This window comes from Bufo bufo, chromosome 6 (assembly GCF_905171765.1).
Source record: "Bufo bufo chromosome 6, aBufBuf1.1, whole genome shotgun sequence".
Lineage (NCBI taxonomy): Eukaryota > Metazoa > Chordata > Amphibia > Anura > Bufonidae > Bufo > Bufo bufo.
In genome coordinates, this window is record NC_053394.1 from 363,564,875 (window position 1) to 363,584,584 (window position 19,710).

Here is a 19,710-nt window from a genome sequence, read left to right on the forward strand (position 1 = left end):
TGTCTCTAGTGAGTGGTTTAATTCTATTCAACTGTTCTCGGATCAATTTTTTGGGGTACCCCCGTGTCTGAAATTTGGACCCCATTTCTTGTAATCTATTCTCCGCTGTTTCCGGATCTTGGACAATTTTTTTGACCCTGAGGAGCTGACTGAAAGGAAGAGACCTTATCATGGACCCCCAGGTTTGGGGTGGTGACTCTCATAACGTAATAAAGTGTTTTTATCTGTGGGTTTCACATATATGTCCGTCACTAACCTATCATTATGGATGCCAACTTGTGTGTCCAAAAATTCCAAATATGTCTCTGAATGGGTCAATGTAAACTTCACACTGGGATCAAATTTAGAGGAGAACTACAGAGTAAAAAACGCCGCAAATGGACGCGGGATGTGGACGACTATGCCACAGGTTTTGTGTATAATTGGCAAGGAGACCAAAGGAGAAATCGGAGGATGCCAGGGGAGAAGTTTGGATCCAGGTCCCCATCTACCATCAGGAAACCACAGGGATATAACACCCGGGAGAATGCTACAGCGTCACAGTTGGACACTAATTCTGCTTCGTCAGCTACATCTTTTTTAGGGGGACCCCCGGATCGGCAGAACCCGCCGAGGGGGGAGGAGACAACATAAACAAAGGAAAAGGGAAAAATGTGCAGCCCCAGCAGGGCAGGACTTTAAGACGCAAGATATAGTGGTAAATATCTCTTCAACACCTTTGAGTACTGCACAATTATCTGTATTAAACAAAGGCCTGTCATATTGTCCGGTAAATGCAACCAAATGGTTTGACTTAGAAATTGACCTGCGTAGTTTCTGCGTAACATTAAATTGAAAGTATGGTTTGCTGAACAAAATTACAGACCTACATCTGAAAACATGAGGGTTAGTGAGCTGACTTTGAAAAATTTGGATTTATATGTCAAAAGTGATTTTTCTGCAATTATTGATCACCCTGCTATTGAGGCTTTTGGTCTGGCGGTCAAACGCGATATTGAAAGTCTCAAACAGGAAACTTCTCAGCAACCACTTAAATTTGCGAATATGACTAAAATGGAGATGGCGGCACTTAGTGATCTGGCTTCGGACCGCAACCTCACCATCAAGTCTGCTGACAAGGGTGGTGGGGTTGTGGTCCTGGATACCAGATCCTATGTAGCTGAAATCAGACAACAGCTCGCAGATACTAATGTATATGAAAGAATTTACAATGATCCCAAATTTGTGCTACTGAGGGAGCTCAAGGAGATATTAATTGCAGCTAAAGAAAAAGATATAATTGATGAAAAAATCTTTTGCTTTTTTATATAGTGATAAGCCTGCCACGCTAATCCTATACACCTTACCCAAGATACACAAGTCCTTGACTTCACCCCCTGGACGTCCCATCGTCTCGGGGATGGACTCATTGTTCTGCAGGGCAGCCATTTTTCTTGATAAGATTTTGCGTCCTTTTGCCTTATCTTCAAGATCATACATTAGAGACACTAGTGACTTCTTGACTAAGATTGATGGTCTTTCCATCCCCAAGGGGGCACTATTGTCTTCTTTCGATCTAGTAAGCCTTTACACCTCGATTGAACACGAATTGGGCATACAAGCCATAGAACAGGTCTTACAAAAAACAGATTATAGTCATGATTGTCAACGATTTTTGAGCACCTTGTTGAGGTTCATCCTAACCAGAAATTACTTTCTGTTTCAGGATGACTTCTTTTTACAATTGCGGGGGACCGCGATGGGGTCCAACATGGCGCCGACCTACGCAAATCTTTACATGTCACATCTTGAGGAGTCTGTCATCTATGTGAGCCACCACTTCAGCCATGTGCTGGGGTGGTGGCGATACATCAATGACATTTTCCTGATTTGGGTCGGCGCCACGGAGGACCTCATCGCTTTCCATAGTTTTTTTAAACACCATTGATCCCAGTGTGAAGTTTACATTGACCCATTCAGAGACATCTTTGGAATTTTTGGACACACAAGTTGGCATCCATAATGATACGTTAGTGACGGACATATATGTGAAACCCACAGATAAAAACACTTTATTACGTTATGAGAGTCACCACCCCAAACCTATGATAAGGTCTCTTCCTTTCAGTCAGCTCCTCAGGGTCAAAAAAATTGTCCAAGATCCGGAAACAGCGGAGAATAGATTACAAGAAATGGGGTCCAAATTTCAGACACGGGGGTACCCCAAAAAATTGATCCGAGAACAGTTGAATAGAATTAAACCACTCACTAGAGACACTATTAGAGAGGGCCTAGGTGAACACAAGTCCCCCCAGGCTAGAATCCCCTTTGTATCAGAATTCAGTACAAATAGTGGTAGGATTGCTGCCATAATCAAAAAACATTGGCGAATTCTCACTAGCAATTTTGAGAAAGTGCAGGAGTTTAAATCGCCACCCCTATGCTCATACCGACGTAGCCCTAACTTAGGTGATAGACTGGTGAAGTCAGACATTGGCTCAACAAGGGAGACGTGCGAGAGCTATTTTGGCTCTACACGTAAAGGCTGTTATCCTTGTTACAATTGCATCAATTGTAAATTAATGCTGAGAGCAGACTCTTTTGTGCACCCTACTTTGGGTCACAGGGTCAAGATCAGACAATATCTAACATGTGATTCGTCTTATGTTGTTTATTTGTTGGTGTGCCCCTGTGGTCTGCTATATATTGGTGAGACCACATGGGACGTCAAAACCCGTCTCAACCAACACCGGTATTCAATTAGAAAACAAAAAATGGATCTCCCAGTGTCTAAACACTTCACTGAAGCTAAATACACACAAGATGACTTACGTTTTAGAATCTTGGAGCAAATATCTCCCTCAAGGCGAGGTGGGGATCGAATAAAACTATTGAAAAAGCGTGAGCTTTACTGGATCTACACACTTGGCACTTTAAGGCCACAGGGTTTAAATGTGGAGTTCAGGGTTGTCTAGTCATTCGATTCATGTGTGTTCTCTCTCAGTTCGATGGCGTATATGGAAAACAACATGTGCCATATATTAAATTAAATATTTTTTCTCTCTTTTTTATAGGAAATTATTTTGAAGCATAAAGTATGAATGTTCACACATGGCGAAGCCTGGAGGAACCTGTTGGCGATCCCCCTTCTCATGATTTTGTAATATGTTTAATCAATGTTTACTGTCAGCACCTGTCTGTGTGGTGGTGTGACTCCAGCCCCTCTTGGGACTTGGGTGACACCTACACAAACGGGGGTTGCTGACTTATTTAATACAAATAAACGTGTATTATGAGCCCCGATGCAGTTTTGTCTGTGTCCCTTCAGCCGATTTAAAGTGGACTCTGTCTACTATGTGGCTGTAAGGGACATGGAGCGGATTTGCTGGTATTCTGGACAGCGGGATGTTAGCGGTGTGACCACCGCATCATCCTACTGATACAGATATCCCATTGGTGACCAACGTTGACTCGCCGATCCCTGATGAATGGATCAGCCGTTTCTGCTATATACTGCGGCGCTCAGACACTGTACCAGTGTCTGTCAAATCTATATGGGCGTTAGCATTGGTATGCGCATGCGCCCTAAAGCATTGTTTCAAAGTGGCCATCTTTGATGGGGTTGGTTTACCACACATTACTTCTGTGAATCTCGCGATAGCGGTTGAAGTGGCGCATGCGCCGTTCTCTTTTCCGGACGCCAACAGTTCCTACCATGCCTGGTCAGCCGAAAGTGATTCATTCAAAGGTTTTTAATCTTTTTGATTGTTATATTATGTTCAACACTCTTGTTCACTTCCACATTTGATTGGCAATTATGATATTTTGGTGATTCTACATCACATTCACTATATTATGAATTTTTTATGATTATGTCTGCATCGCTGCTACACTGAATCATCATGACACACCGATTATACTTGTAATGTGACTGTAATATGTATGCATTTGCACTTTATTATATGATGTATCAATTTGTAACCTGGTAATCACTTGCACTATATATATTTGTAATTTTGCACATGTTACTCAGCTGGAAAAAGGCTCCATAGAGAGAGCTGAAACGTTGCTGATGAGTGAATAAACCGTCCACTTTTTCATTATCATCTGGAGTGCTGCCTTCTTTTGCTTCATTATCTACACTTGGGATCTTGGTCGCAGGTCTCTCAGGAGGATTTTTTTGCACCCGTCCCTTTTTGTGTGCTGCTTCTTTTCTTTCCGTATATATATATATATATATATATATTATATACATAACAAACAAGTGTGAAACAACTGAAAATATGTCATATTCTAGGTTCTTCAAAGTAGCCACCTTTTGCTTTGATTACTGCTTTGCACACTCTTGGCATTCTCTTGATGAGCTTCAAGAGGTAGTCCCCTGAAATGGTCTTCCAACAGTCTTGAAGGAGTTCCCAGAGAAGCTTAGCACTTGTTGGCCCTTTTGCCTTCACTCTGCTCACCCCAAACCATCTCGATTGGGTTCAGGTCCGGTGACTGTGGAGGCCAGGTCATCTGGCGCAGCACCCCATCACTCTCCATCATGGTCAAATAGCCCTTACTTTCAACGTTTTCCCAATTTTTCGGCTGACTGACTGACCTTCATTTCTTAAAGTAATGATGGCCACTCGTTTTTCTTTACTTAGCTGCTTTTTTCTTGCCATAATACAAATTCTAACAGTGTATTCAGTAGGACTATCAGCTGTGTATCCACCTAACTTCTCCTCAACGCCACTGATGGTCCCAACCCCATTTATAAGGCAAGAAATCCCACTTATTAAACCTGACATGGCACACCTGTGAAGTGAAAAACATTTCGGGGGACTACCTCTTGAAGCTCATCAAGAGAATGCCAAGAGTGTGCAAAGCAGTAATCAAAGCAAAAGGTGGCTACTTTGAAGAACCTAGAATATGACATATTTTCTGTTGTTTCACACTTGTTTGTTATGTATATAATTCCACATGTGTGGATGCCATAGTTTTGATGCCTTCAGTGTGAATCTACAATTTTCATAGTCATGAAAATAAAGAAAACTCTTTGAATGAGAAGGTGTGTCCAAACTTTTGGTCTGTACTGTATATATGCCAGAAATAGGACAGCACTCCAAGACTTGAAAAAACAGTGTTTTTATTCACCCATGTGAAGCAGTAGCGACGTTTCAGCTCACAACTGAGCCTTTCTCAAGCAAAGAAATACAAGCTTGTGCCTTCATTAAATAGCACTCAGATAATCAGGTGACCAATGAACATACAGATCAAAAACATGTGACCAATTAACATGTGAAGACCATTTAGTTCCTTGATACCACGGTCATTTTTTCTGGGGACAGATTACACACAAAACTGTACACTAAGCCCACTGACAAAATCACCATATTACGGTATGATAGTAATCATCCGAGAAATATGGTTAAACATCTACCGTACTCACAATTTTTGCGAGTACGAAGGACAACTTCAGAGGACAGCAATTTGACGGAGGCCCTTGATAAAATGTCAAAGAAATTTGAAGACAGGGGCTATCCGCCAAAGTTGCTGTGCAAACATAAACAGAGGGCTCATAACATGGATAGAGCAGAAACCCTAGCGGGTGAGAATACTGACAATCCCTCACGTAGGATACCTTTCATCTCTATACATACGGAGGAAAGTGCCGCTATTGGTGGGATCATTAAACGTCATTGGAGCATATTGGGGAACACATCCAGTGACATTCAAGAATTCGGACTGCCTCCCCTGTTATCATACCGGAGAGCTAGCAGTCTGAAGGACCAATTAGTAGGAGCAGATTGTGGCCCTAAACAGAGAACACATCAAATGAAATTCACAAAACACAAAAAGGGGTTAAACGTCGAATATAACCCTGGATGTGTTTAATAGACATTCCATGATTGATGCTTCCGAATGCAATCCCTGTATTATAGGTGGAATATAGATTTACAAGCACATGAGTAACTCTCTCTTTTCCTTTTAGACACCATGTAGACTGATGCGAAGACGGCGAATGTAGAAGCTTGAACATATGTGACAGTTCGCGGTGTTCCATGCGTATAGAATTAACTGGATGGTTTTTCCTGCGTTATAGTTTCCACTTTGTGTCAAATGAATCTCCGTCTGTTAGTAAGGGATATGTATGGGAGATCCCCATCAGACTATCTATGGACCGTAATGGTGAGATGGTTCGGGGTACACCACATTTACGTGTGGTGTCCCCCTTACCTGACCACAACACTGGAGGGGGTTGATCCATCTGGGAGGTTGGATCCCTCTCTGATTGGCCCGGATAGTTAGGTTGATACATTGGTAATACCGGTGCCCTTCCAGAAACAAAGATGGCACCTCTAATTCGATGCCGCACTATGCGCATGCGCTGGCTTCCACACAGGAAATACAGCGGAGCCGGGTTACTGGCGATGTAGTGGAGCCGGGGGCTGCGCGCGCAACTTGGCGTGAGAGGTTTGTCTTTGACACTATGTGGCAGTTTGGCCAGTATTCACATGGACGCGCGGTATTGTCGGACATAGTCAAACGCCATTTTCTCTCAGTCTACGTGGTTGATGGTTTTAATGATTTATATATTATTTATGAATTTCACATCGATTAAATCCACTGTGGTTGCGTACACGCTCACTTCGGTAAATACACTATCAAATGTAAAGTGTTTGGATGTAACACAATATGTGCAATCTGATGTATCAAGTGTCAGGATATTTTGCATATGTAATGGCTCACATGACTCAATTATATCAATTAGGTAAAGGGTCTTCACATGTTAATTGGTCACATGTTTTTGATCTGTATGTTCATTGGTCACCTGATTATCTGAGTGCCATTTAATGAAGGCACAAGCTTGTATTTCTTTGCTTGAGAAAGGCTCAGTTGTGAGCTGAAACGTCGCTACTGTATATATATATATATACACACACACACACACACACACACACACACACACAGCTCAAAAAAATAAAGGGAACACAAAAATAACATCCTAGTTCTGAATTATTTAAATATTCTTCTGAAATACGTTGTTCTTTACATAGTTGAATGTGCTGACAACAAAAATCACACAAAAATTTAAAAATGGAAATGTAATTTTTCAACCCATGGAGGTCTGGATTTGGAGTCACACATAAAATTAAAGTGGAAAAACACACTACAGGCTGATCCAACTTTGATGTAATGCCCTTAAAACAAGTCAAAATGACCCGACTCAAAGAGTATGTTGACGCAGGGAGACGGGGGACCTGCGGCGCTCAAGGGTGAGAGATGGACCGCAACCCAGCGTCGGGGATCAGGTAAGTATGCTCACCAGTGCAAAAAAAAAAAAGCACACCAAGGGTGAAGGTACCTTTTAAATGTATGTTCAAAAGGCTTTTTTTTTCCCGTGCAGAATCTGGTCATAATCCGCCTTCCATTGTTTTCAATGATAAATCTGTGCTGTAATTGATAGGAGGTGGATGCTTCCATGCACAGTTTATAAAACCACATCATGGGGGCAGGTTGGGAGGGGGGGGGGGGGTGAAATGTCCCTTCTTGATATGGAAACCACGACGGTGCTTCAAAACCAGCAGTAAGGAACATCTCACAGTAATACTGCCACCTACTGGACACAACAATTATGTCTCCTCTGAAATCCCCGGAGAGATGTTAGGCCATGTTCACATCTCTAGTAAACGTTTCTGGCTGGCTGTTACCGTAGCGAACAGCCTGACAGAGTTCAGCACATCTCGCAGATCACTGCCAGATCCCTATTGGCGTTTTTTGCCTGCAGCGTTTTTTGGTCCGGCCGACAGCTGGCATTTGTGCCGGATCAGGCAGCTGGAACATCTTAACGGAGATGTGAACACGGCCTTACTCATCTGCTCCAGCGCTGTGCGCCGCCATGCTCTTCCTCTATGCCCGACTCTCCTTCTCGAGCTGTGGCAACCCAGTGCGCAGCTATGATGTCATTCCACCGGACTATCTGAGCCCAGCTCAATGTTTCGTACAACTACTATCATTTCCATAGACACAGAAATCTCCTTTAAAGGCAATGGACATCTTCTCAGCATTTTTTTTTATTACATTTTACTAATTTTGGGCTAAAAATAATTAAAAAAATTCAATTCCAATTTCTTAAAACATTTTTTTCAGCCGTTTTTGAAATACAGGGTCTGTTGGCAGAGTATCACTTCTTAGGCCTGGTACATATGTCAAGCCTGATCTCTGATCTTTTGACCTTATTATAGCTAAAATCCTATAAAACGGATAATATGGCTTAAATGTGTTTATCAGGTCAGGAGATCAAAGACAAGGCATTGGCCGTCATCTCGATACTCTACAAAACAGACTGATTTTTAACCCATATAACTCAAAAACCGCTGAAAATGTTTAATAAACTGGAAAAGTTATTTTTAGCTTAAAACGAGTAAAATGCAAATCAGAAAAAAAGTGACCCGATGGTGTCTATAGCCTCACGTCATCAATATGACAAAAGGGGACAACACCTTTAAGCCTCACACATTGAAGTTTTTCCAAAATAGCCAAGATGTACGGTATATTTCTAGCCATTGCTACCTTCCGCAGTTTATATTCCTCTTCCACCTGTCCGGCTTCATTAAGATGCTGCAACCACCTTGTGACGTTCAGTCTTTGGTAAATGCCTTCTTCAGGATGCGATTCAGAGGAGAGGACACTTGGTCTTTGAATTGAGAAATGCAGACACGTCTTCTCCTCAGAGACCTGAGTGGAGAAAATAGGAAAATTCTCAAGAAAACTCAAGATTAGATGCAATGCAATATCTGTACGTTCAAAAACAATTCCTGAGAAGAAGTGGGGTAGAAACCCTATTTGTTTCCTTCTCAGTACCTAAAAATGACCACAAATGTTAGTGTCCTGAGGTATAAAATGCTGCATAGCACGTGGAAAAAACTGAATGATTTCAAGCAGGGCCGGCTCTATCATAAGGCAGCCCAATCGGCTGCTTGAGGGCGCAGAGAAGGGGGGGGGGGGGGGGGGGGGGCTGCGGAAAACAATTAACTTGCGAACTTACACTTGCCCGGCCCTCACCGTCTCAGTCACAGAGCGAGCGGCACGCAGCTGTCAGGCTGTGAGCTACGAGACCCTGGTGTATTTAAAATCTCGGTTACTTGCTGGTAGCCGCCGCATCCTCCTTTCAAAAAAACGCCCCTTCCTCCTGTTGATTGACAGGGCCAGCGAGCGCTCTCCTCCACTGGCTGGCTCTGTCTGCATTTCAAATCCCGCGCCTGCGCCTTACGTGTCTTCATTCAGCGCAGGCGCTCTGAGAGAAGGACGCTCGGTTCCTCAGCACTCACTCAGTGCGCCTGCGCCGATGACCTCTTTCGGGTTTAGAGGTGACGTCATCGGCGCAGGCGCACTGAGTGAGTGCTGAGGAACCGAGCGTCCTTCTCTCAGAGCACCTGCGCCGAATGAAGACACGTAAGGCGCGGGTTATGAATTGCAGACAGGGCCAGCCGGAGGAGGAGAGCGCTTGCTGCCCCTGTCAATCAACAGGAGGAGGGGGGCGTTTTTTTGAAAGGAGGATGCGGCGGCTACCAGCAAGTAACCGCCCTACTTGCTGGTAGCTAGGTAATTAACATATTATAAAAGTACGGTTTTTAAAGAAACTAAGCCACAGAAAAAGGTAAGAGCACTATATATTGAATAATCGCACTATAAGGATTTTAATTAGCCCAAAAATTAAAAATGACTTTTGGGGGGGTGACAGAAGCCCTTTAACACTAGAGGCTGGTGGGAACACAGGCCGGAAGAGGCCTGCATCGCTGACATGGAGGTGTAAGTATAGAAGTTTTTTTTTTTTTTTTTTTTAAATACCGGACTGTTACTTTACTGCCGGGGGGGAGGGGGGCTATTGGCGCCATGATACTCGCACAAGGAGGGGGGAGGAGAGACGCACTTGATACTGGCACATTAGGGGGCAGGGGGAGAGGATGGCACTATGATATTGTCACATGGGGGGGGGGGGGGGGGCGGGCAAGAAATGGACATGAATCATGAGGGGCAGAAATGTAGATTCTCTTGTGTTGACAAAAATCCTTGCACCGGCCCTGATTTCAAGCACGTAGGCCTTAGGCCTCTTTCACACTTGCGTTGTCCGGATCCGGCGTGTACTCCACTTACCGGAATTACACTCCAGATCCGGAAAAACGCAAGTGAACTGAAAGCATTTGAAGACTGAGCCGTCTTCCAAATGCTTTCAGTGTTACTATGGCAGCCAGGACGCTATTAAAGTCCTGGTTGCCATAGTAGGAGCGGGGGAGCAGTGTACTTACAGTCCGTGCGGCTCCCGGGGCGCTCCAGAATGACGTCAGAGCGCCCCATGTGCATGGATGACGTGATCCATGTGATCACATGATCCATGCGCTTGGGGCGCCCTGACGTCACTCTGGAGCGCCCGGGGAGCCGCACTGACGGTAAGTATACTGCTCCCCCGCTCCCCACTACACTTTACCATGGCTGCCAGGACTTTAGCGTCCCGGCAGCCATGGTAACCACTCTGAAAAAGCTAAACGTCGGATCCGGCAATGCGCCGAAACGACGTTTAGCTTAAGGCCGGATCCGGATTAATGCCTTTCAATGGGCATTAATTCCGGATACGGCCTTGCGGCAAGTGTTCCGGATTTTTGGCCGGAGCAAAAAGCGCAGCATGCTGCGGTATTTTCTCCGGCCAAAAAACGTTCCGTTCCGGAACTGAAGACATCCTGATGCATCCTGAACGGATTTCTCTCCATTCAGAATGCATTAGGATAATCCTGATCAGGATTCTTCCGGCATAGAGCCCCGACGACGGAACTCTATGCCGGAAGACAAGAACGCAAGTGTGAAAGAGCCCTTAAGCCTTCAGATGAAAATATCTGGAGACTGCTACTGTCTAATATCTAAGAGATTGGCTGCTTATTGTCTCGTCGGAATGGAACTGCAGACGGACAGGTTTCTACAGTAATTGCCGACTGACTGACACTAAGGAGACAATGAACACTTGTCAGCATATCCTGGGGACCTCTAAGCACCTCCCCGACTTCAGAACCATGCTGAAACATACAGGAAACTCCTATAAATCGGTCACTTTGAGGCAAATTTATACAAACGCTACCCCCCACCTACCATTTTGAGAATGGCCTCATCCCCTTTGAAGAACTGTTGGCAACTAGATACCGATAATTCAGAAATTTTGATTGGTGGAGGCCAACCCTACGGATCACTGAAGTGGAAGTGCAGAAGAAGTGGTCAGCTGAAAGAGAGCCAAGTATGTGGTGTAGGGGACCATAAAAAAATAAATAAAATAAGACTCCGAGAAGAGCGGGAAGAAAAGAAGATCACAGCCGAAAGGACACAGTACTCAGCTAAGAGCTTCTGCCCCTTCATCTGAGCAATAAGTGGGGGTCTCAGCACCAGGGCCTCCACCGATCGGACCTTCTGACAGGTCACTGTGGCATGTGGAAAGTCTGATGGAACGCTGGCCACACTGTAAGGTTACTGTGTCAGCCTCGTCACTCTGGACCTTTATGTTCGGCAAAAATTTCAAGAGGCGCCCTACTAGCTAACTACAACTGGGGCTGTCCTGGAGATTCCGAGAGGCTCAGAATGGTATAAAATACGTCAGTCACCTTATCACCCCGCACGTACTGATGCTTCCAGGTCCCCCTCAGTCTCCACATGCAGTAAACGACTAGCCAGCCAATAATTGGCAAAAACAGTTATCGTTGTGGCCAGTGATTGGCTGAGCGATTATTTCCGGAGTTAAAATGGGAGCAGTGGGGTCTTGGTAAGGCGAGTATGACTCACAACCTAAACGCCCACTATTTGGAGGCTAGTCAGTACTTTACCTTCCCTGCAGAAAATTGTGGCTGTAATAAAAAACCAAAGCAGCCCTTCAATGAATAATCTAGAATCATATGGCACATTTTTCGCTTCCGTTTTCACCATTAGTAGCGGTACTTGCTCCTTACCCGTTATATTATTTTCTAATTTCATTCCTTCTCACCTTCTCCTTGAGTTGAGCCTCACGGCAATATTTCCACTGTTGGAAAACTTCGGATAACTTGCCCAGTCCACCGTGATGGAAATGGAAAACCTTGTATTGACTTTCCCTGCTGGCGATCACCAACTGTCCACAGGTGCAAGCGTCATCACTACGAAAAAAAAGAAAACTGATGTGTATTAGGTAAGTACACGTATTGTCTATTACGTTATATTATGTATGTGCACGTGTCGTATATTACATTATGTATGTGCACGTGTCGTATATTACATTATGTATGTGCACGTGTCGTATATTACATTAGGTATGTGCACGTGTCGTATATTACATTAGGTATGTGCACGTGTCGTATATTACATTAGGTATGTACACGTGTGGTATATTACATTATGTACACGTGTGGTATATTACATTATGTACACGTGTGGTATATTACATTATGTACACGTGTGGTATATTACATTATGTACACGTGTGGTATATTACATTATGTACACGTGTGGTATATTACATTATGTACACGTGTGGTATATTACATTATGTACACGTGTGGTATATTACATTATGTACACGTGTGGTATATTACATTATGTACACGTGTGGTATATTACATTAGGTATGTACACGTGTGGTATATTACATTATGTACACGTGTGGTATATTACATTATGTACACGTGTGGTATATTACATTATGTACACGTGTGGTATATTACATTATGTACACGTGTTGTATATTACATTATGTACACGTGTTGTATATTACATTATGTACACGTGTTGTATATTACATTATGTACACGTGTTGTATATTACATTATGTACACGTGTTGTATATTACATTATGTACACGTGTTGTATATTACATTATGTACACGTGTTGTATATTACATTATGTACACGTGTTGTATATTACATTATGTACACGTGTTGTATATTACATTATGTATGTACACGTGTTGTATATTACATTATGTACACGTGTTGTATATTACATTATGTACACGTGTTGTATATTACATTATGTATGTACATGTGTTGTATATTACATTATGTACATGTGTTGTATATTACATTATGTACACGTGTTGTATATTACATTATGTACACGTGTTGTATATTACATTATGTACACGTGTTGTATATTACATTATGTACACGTGTTGTATATTACATTATGTACACGTGTTGTATATTACATTATGTACACGTGTTGTATATTACATTATGTACACGTGTTGTATATTACATTATGTACACGTGTTGTATATTACATTATGTACACGTGTTGTATATTACATTATGTATGTACACGTGTTGTATATTACATTATGTACACGTGTTGTATATTACATTATGTACACGTGTTGTATATTACATTATGTATGTACATGTGTTGTATATTACATTATGTACATGTGTCGTATATTACATTATGTACACGTGTTGTATATTACATTATGTATGTACACGTGTTGTATATTACATTATGTACACGTGTTGTATATTACATTATGTACATGTGTTGTATATTACATTATGTATGTACACGTGTTGTATATTACATTATGTATGTACACGTGTTGTATATTACATTATGTACACGTGTTGTATATTACATTATGTACACGTGTTGTATATTACATTATGTATGTACACGTGTTGTATATTACATTATGTACATGTGTTGTATATTACATTATGTACATGTGTTGTATATTACATTATGTATGTACACGTGTTGTATATTACATTATGTACATGTGTTGTATATTACATTATGTATGTACACGTGTTGTATATTACATTATGTACACGTGTTGTATATTACATTATGTACACGTGTTGTATATTACATTATGTACACGTGTTGTATATTACATTATGTATGTACACGTGTTGTATATTACATTATGTATGTACACGTGTTGTATATTACATTATGTATGTACACGTGTTGTATATTACATTATGTACATGTGTTGTATATTACATTATGTACATGTGTTGTATATTACATTATGTACACGTGTTGTATATTACATTATGTACACGTGTCGTATATTACATTATGTACACGTGTCGTATATTACATTATGTACACGTGTCGTATATTACATTATGTACATGTGTCGTATATTACATTATGTACACGTGTTGTATATTACATTATGTATGTACACGTGTTGTATATTACATTATGTATGTACACGTGTTGTATATTACATTATGTGCACGTGTTGTATATTACATTATGTACACGTGTTGTATATTACATTATGTACACGTGTTGTATATTACATTATGTACATGTGTTGTATATTACATTATGTACACGTGTTGTATATTACATTATGTACACGTGTTGTATATTACATTATGTGCACGTGTTGTATATTACATTATGTACACGTGTTGTATATTACATTATGTACATGTGTTGTATATTACATTATGTACACGTGTTGTATATTACATTATGTGCACGTGTCGTATATTACATTATGTGCACGTGTCGTATATTACATTATGTGCACGTGTCGTATATTACATTATGTACACGTGTTGTATATTACATTATGTGCACGTGTCGTATATTACATTATGTGCACGTGTCGTATATTACATTATGTGCACGTGTTGTATATTACATTATGTACACGTGTTGTATATTATGCTTTTGTATGCCAAAGACATCATCATCCTATGTAACAGACAATGCAGGGAGGTTATATACAACCATGGTCCAGTTACAAAAGCCAAGATCAGGGGCAACTCCAATCCTGGCCCTTTATCCCCTCAGATGCCACACCCGATAGTGACCACAGCATCTAAGGGGCTTGACAGGTAAGTTACTACCCCACTGACCCCCTTTGTGACGTGATCACAGGGTGTTGATGGGGTGCCATAGTAGGGCCTAACAAGGGGGGGCAAGGGGTTGTTTCTATGCCAACAGTTGGCTTGCAAAAGGCCACCAGGACTGCCATCAAGTGACCCCCACTGATCTAATAGTTATCCTGTGGCTAGGGGATAACGTGATATAACCGGAATACCCCCTTACGTTTGGGTCATTAGACCTGCAGTTGGGCCGGATTTTGTGGCTCATCCACATTACAGCAGTCTGAACGAGGCCATAGACTAAAAGGTGGGCCTCGCTTCCATACACAGCCATTGCATCCACAGATATTCAGATGCAGAACACAGTGAAACTTCAGAGCATCATTGCAAGACAAATAAAAGGAGTTTAAAGTTGACATGCCCCACCACCTCAAAAAAAAACTTTTCTGACCACTTTCGACCCACCTGAAGAAGAGTCGCAATGAACGCATCTGGCCCAAGTCTACCCGGAAGACTCCACAGGTCTGCTCCAGAGCCAGGAGCTTCTGCTGCTCCTCCCACTTAGCGGGGCTCCCGCGGCCATTCATGTCTGAGCACTGGGAGAGGTTATCTGGACTGGACGCATAGCAGGCCACGTGGCGGTCCGCCTCTTGTCTGGCCAGAGGACACAAAGAGGACAAACATCTTAATAAAGTACATGGATTCCCGTGTGAAAACGACAGATGCAGACTACCATTTATCACTGCCTGGAGATGCAAAACGGGGCCTTGCGACTTTTTGGGCTTATTTCCGTCATTTTCCATTATAAACGGAAAACAATAACTGAATTCATAACACTGATCTGAACCCGCCCTTAAAGGGTTTGTCTGGGATTGTGATACTGATGGCCTATACTCAAAGTATGGCTACACTGCCTGGCCCTGTCAGTCAAAGTGGTGGGGGTGTGGCCTGGAAAGTAAATGAGAGTAGCCACGGGTGCATTGGCCACGCCCTCATTGAACCAAGAGGCAAATTTGCATAAAATAGATAAATAAAAGGCTTATATCTCCAAATTGGGGACCCATATCTACATTAGAAGAGGTCCTCTAGAGGTTTTGCTGACAGATTCCCTTTAACCTCTAGAGGACACTGTGGTTTTCAATCTTTGCGTTTTCATTTTTCACTCCCAGCCTTCCTGAAGCCATAACTTTTTTATTTTTCTGTTCACATATATGTATGGCCTCTTTTAAACGAATAGGCTCAGTATGTGCTCAGTGAAACTCGCACCATTTTGCAAGCAAGTTCAGTCAGTTTTGTCTGCGATTGCGTTCAGTTTTTTCCGCGCGAGTGCAATGCATTTTGAAGCGTTTTTCACGCGCTTGATAAAAAACCTGAAGGTTTACAAACATCTCTTAGCAACCATCAGTAAAAAACGCATTGCATCTGCACTTGCTTCCGGATGCAATGCGTTTTTCACTGAATCCCCATTAACTTCTATGGGGTCAGGGCTGCGTGAAAAACGCTGAATATAGAACATGCTGCGTTTTTCACGCAACGCAGAACTGATACCACATTTTTTATAGTTTTTCTTGCGTTTTTACTACTGATAAAAAAAAAAATCAAAACCTTGAAAAATATATTTTTTTTTCTTCTCACCGCCATATTCTGACCCCTATAACTTTTTTAAGTAGTTATGCGTACAGAGCTGTGCGAGGCTCCTTTTTTTGCAGGGAGATCTGTACTTTTCAGGGATACCATTTTGAAGTGAGTTTGACTTTTTGATCACTTTCTTAATTTTTTGGGGGCAGGTGAAGTGACAAAAATGGCAAATTGGCCATTTAGATTTTTTTTTTCGTTACACCATTCGCTGTATGGGATAAATGCGGTTACATTTTAATAGTACAGGTGTTTTCGGACACACAAAGTAAAGGCCCCAAACAAATTAAAATGTATGTTTGCTGAACCCAACAATATCGGCAGAACCTCTCGACTCTCCCGTGACAGATGGTGTCAGGGGAACGAAGACTGGATCATCATGGATTTCAACGGCCCCCTCTGAAAACATATGCACGCGAAACCAAGCTGAGCATGAATGTGTATGGAGCAGTTGGGAGGAATACACACCAAACGAGGGTCCAGTCAACTGCTACTGCAGGAGTATGAGGACCTTAAAGGGGTTTGCCAGAATTTTTATATTGATGGCCCATCCTATTGGCGGGTGACCATCAGCTGGCACCCCCAGCCGGTCAGCTGTTCTCCACTACCTCTGAAGATAGGCTACTCAGGAACAGCTGATAAGAAGGGGAGCGGGTATCAGATCCCCACCCATCAGGTATTGATGCCCTATCCTGGGGATAAGCCATCAATAAAACAATCCTTGAAAACCCCTTTAAGGCTATGTTCACACCACATTTTTGCCATATGCATTTTTCTGGCTCCGATATTAGCATACCTAGACTCATTCTCCAAAAACACAGAGCTATTGTATTCTTCGAGGGCTTCGCATATCGGGGACATGCAGAAGGGGGAGGATAATGCGTCAGAATCGGAATCCAGGGTGCTGTCCTTGCTGACTTCATCAGAAGATATGTCCAGGGAGCGCTCATCCTCCCCTTGCTCCGCGATGTCTGCTGCTCCTTCCGCGGAGCCGTCAGAGGTATTCCGCTCCGGAAGGGAGTCGGCTTTGCTTGGGTTCGGGGTATCCCCGGCATTCTCTTTGGTAAAAGCAGAAGAAGATTTATGAAACGTAGACGATGTGGAATTAGGAACGTGCCGACTTCTTTTATGAGTTTTACGGACAGGGGAGCTCTCGGGGGTGATATAGCGTAAAGCCTCCTCGTCCTGGCGCTGTATGCGCGAGTTAGGGACCCAGGCCAATATCAGCGTAGTACCCAAAGACTCGTCCTTCTCCATGTACACGCACAGGTATCCTGAAAGAGACAAAGCAAGTGCTGGCAACAGGATTCAGATATAAAGTGCACCCATAAAGGGCTCATTCAGACGACCGCGCCGTGTTTTGTGTTCAGCAAATTGTGGATCCGCAAAACACGGGTGCCACCTGTGTGCGTCCCGTAATTTTCGGAACAGAAGGGGCGGACCCTTTATAAAAATGCCTATTCTTGTCCACAAAACAGACAAGAACAGGACATGTGCTATCTTTTTTGTGGGGCCACGGAACGGGGACAGTAAAGTGACGGTAAATCACTCGCCACGTCAGTAACTTATTTCAATTTTACTGTATAATGGGCAATGCAAATGCTAAACCACATGATTTGCATCCAAACTGAACCGTAAATTAGCCGGCAACAGACATGCTGAGCACATTTTGGTTGTGTGACCTAAGCCGCCATGTATCTCCACCCTTAATATCTATAACCTATCCTCACTACCTGATCAGTGGGGGTCTGACTCCCAGCACCCCCAACGATCAGCCACGGCGGACCAGTGAGCACTGTGGCCTCCTCACAGCTTCCCAAACGGCTATTATAGGTATCACAGCTCAGCCCCATTCACCAGAATTAACCCTATTAAACTTCTCCCACCTCTGGCCACGTCCTGCTACACTAGATTGACAGGGCCAGGCAGCGTTGGTCTCCTACTGCCGGCCCCGTCTGCCGTGTAAATCTCGCGCCTGCGCCGTCCTGTTCAGTATTCGGCGCAGACGCTGTGAGTGAAGGGCGCTCGCCGGCTGCCGACTTCCTTACTGCACCTTCCTACTGAACGGCGTGAGATTTCCCCAGCGCACAGGGCCGGCAGTTGGAGGTGAACGCTGCCTGGCCCTGTCAATCTAGTGTAGCAGAGCGCGGCCAGAGGTGGGAGAACGGAGCAGGGGCAACGCACCCCCCCTGCACCTAGAGGCGAATTAGCAGATTATAAAAGTTAGATTTCTGGCGTAACGGGGGCATAGCTAAAAGTAGGAATAGGCTAGTTAGGTTCAGCTGACCTTAGCACATTGCTAATGTCAGGTAGCTTAATAGGGTTAAATCTGGTGACAGAAACCCTTTGATGGGACTGAGGCATGCCTAGATCATGTGACCGACGGAGGTGACATCACTGGTCTAGCAAGAGCTGCTGATTGGCAGGCGTGATGGGAGTTGGACCCCCACTGATCATTATTGACCTTTCCTTAGGATAGGTTGTCAATAGTAAAGGGCATCTGTCAGCAGTTTTGTACCTATGACACTGGCTGACCTGTTACATCTGCGCTTGGCAGCTGAAGACATCTGTTCTTATGTGTCCGCATTGCTGAGAAAAATGATGGTTTAATATATGTAAGTGAGCCTCTAGGAGCAACGGGGGCGTTACCATTACACCTAGAGGATCTGCTCTCTCTGCACCCGCTGTGCCCTCTGCACATTGACAGGGTAAACGTCATAACACCTGGCCCTGGTAATCACAGTGCAGAGGACGTGGCAGTTGCAGAAAGAGCAGAGTCTCTAGGAGTAATGGTAACGCCCCTGTTGCTCCTAGAGGCTCACTTGCATATATTAAACCATCATGTTTCTCAGCAGTGCGGGCACATATCAACATGGGACCAACACAGATGCCTTCAGCTGCCAACAGGTCAGATAGTGTCATAGGTACAAAACTGCTGACAGATGCCTTTTAAACACCTAAAGGGACTGCCCAGCAGATTTAAATAATTGAAAAATATAATAAAATGGCTCAGAATGGTGTAAAAAAAGAAAATAAAAAAAAGTTATACTTCCCTTTCCGTCCCCAGCTGCTCCCTCCTGACCACGCCGGTGACCCGTCTCATTCAGTGGATGAGAGGAACCGGGAAGCGGCAGGAATTATTTTACACCATTCTGGGCCTTTTAAAATAATTTCAACGTTAACCCCTTTCATTGGAGCTGCTGGGGTGAGGCGTTCCGATCAGGGCTTGGGCTTCAGGACGTCGCTGCAACTCGCTAG

The 19,710-nt window shown here is 43.3% G+C and overlaps 1 protein-coding gene across 2 annotated transcripts in view; it reads right to left on the reverse strand.

Moving 5' to 3' along the window:
- Positions 1-19,710, reverse strand: part of TBC1D16 (TBC1 domain family member 16) — a 46,334-nt gene that overhangs the window by 11,465 nt on the left and 15,159 nt on the right. For both annotated transcript variants that reach the window (XM_040435122.1, XM_040435121.1), the window contains exons 3-6: positions 17,249-17,726; positions 15,283-15,471; positions 11,984-12,131; positions 8,536-8,700 (exon numbers count right to left, since the gene is read on the reverse strand). In XM_040435122.1, coding sequence (XP_040291056.1) covers positions 8,536-8,700; positions 11,984-12,131; positions 15,283-15,471; positions 17,249-17,726 — 980 coding nt within the window. The remainder of the gene's footprint in view (positions 1-8,535; positions 8,701-11,983; positions 12,132-15,282; positions 15,472-17,248; positions 17,727-19,710) is intronic.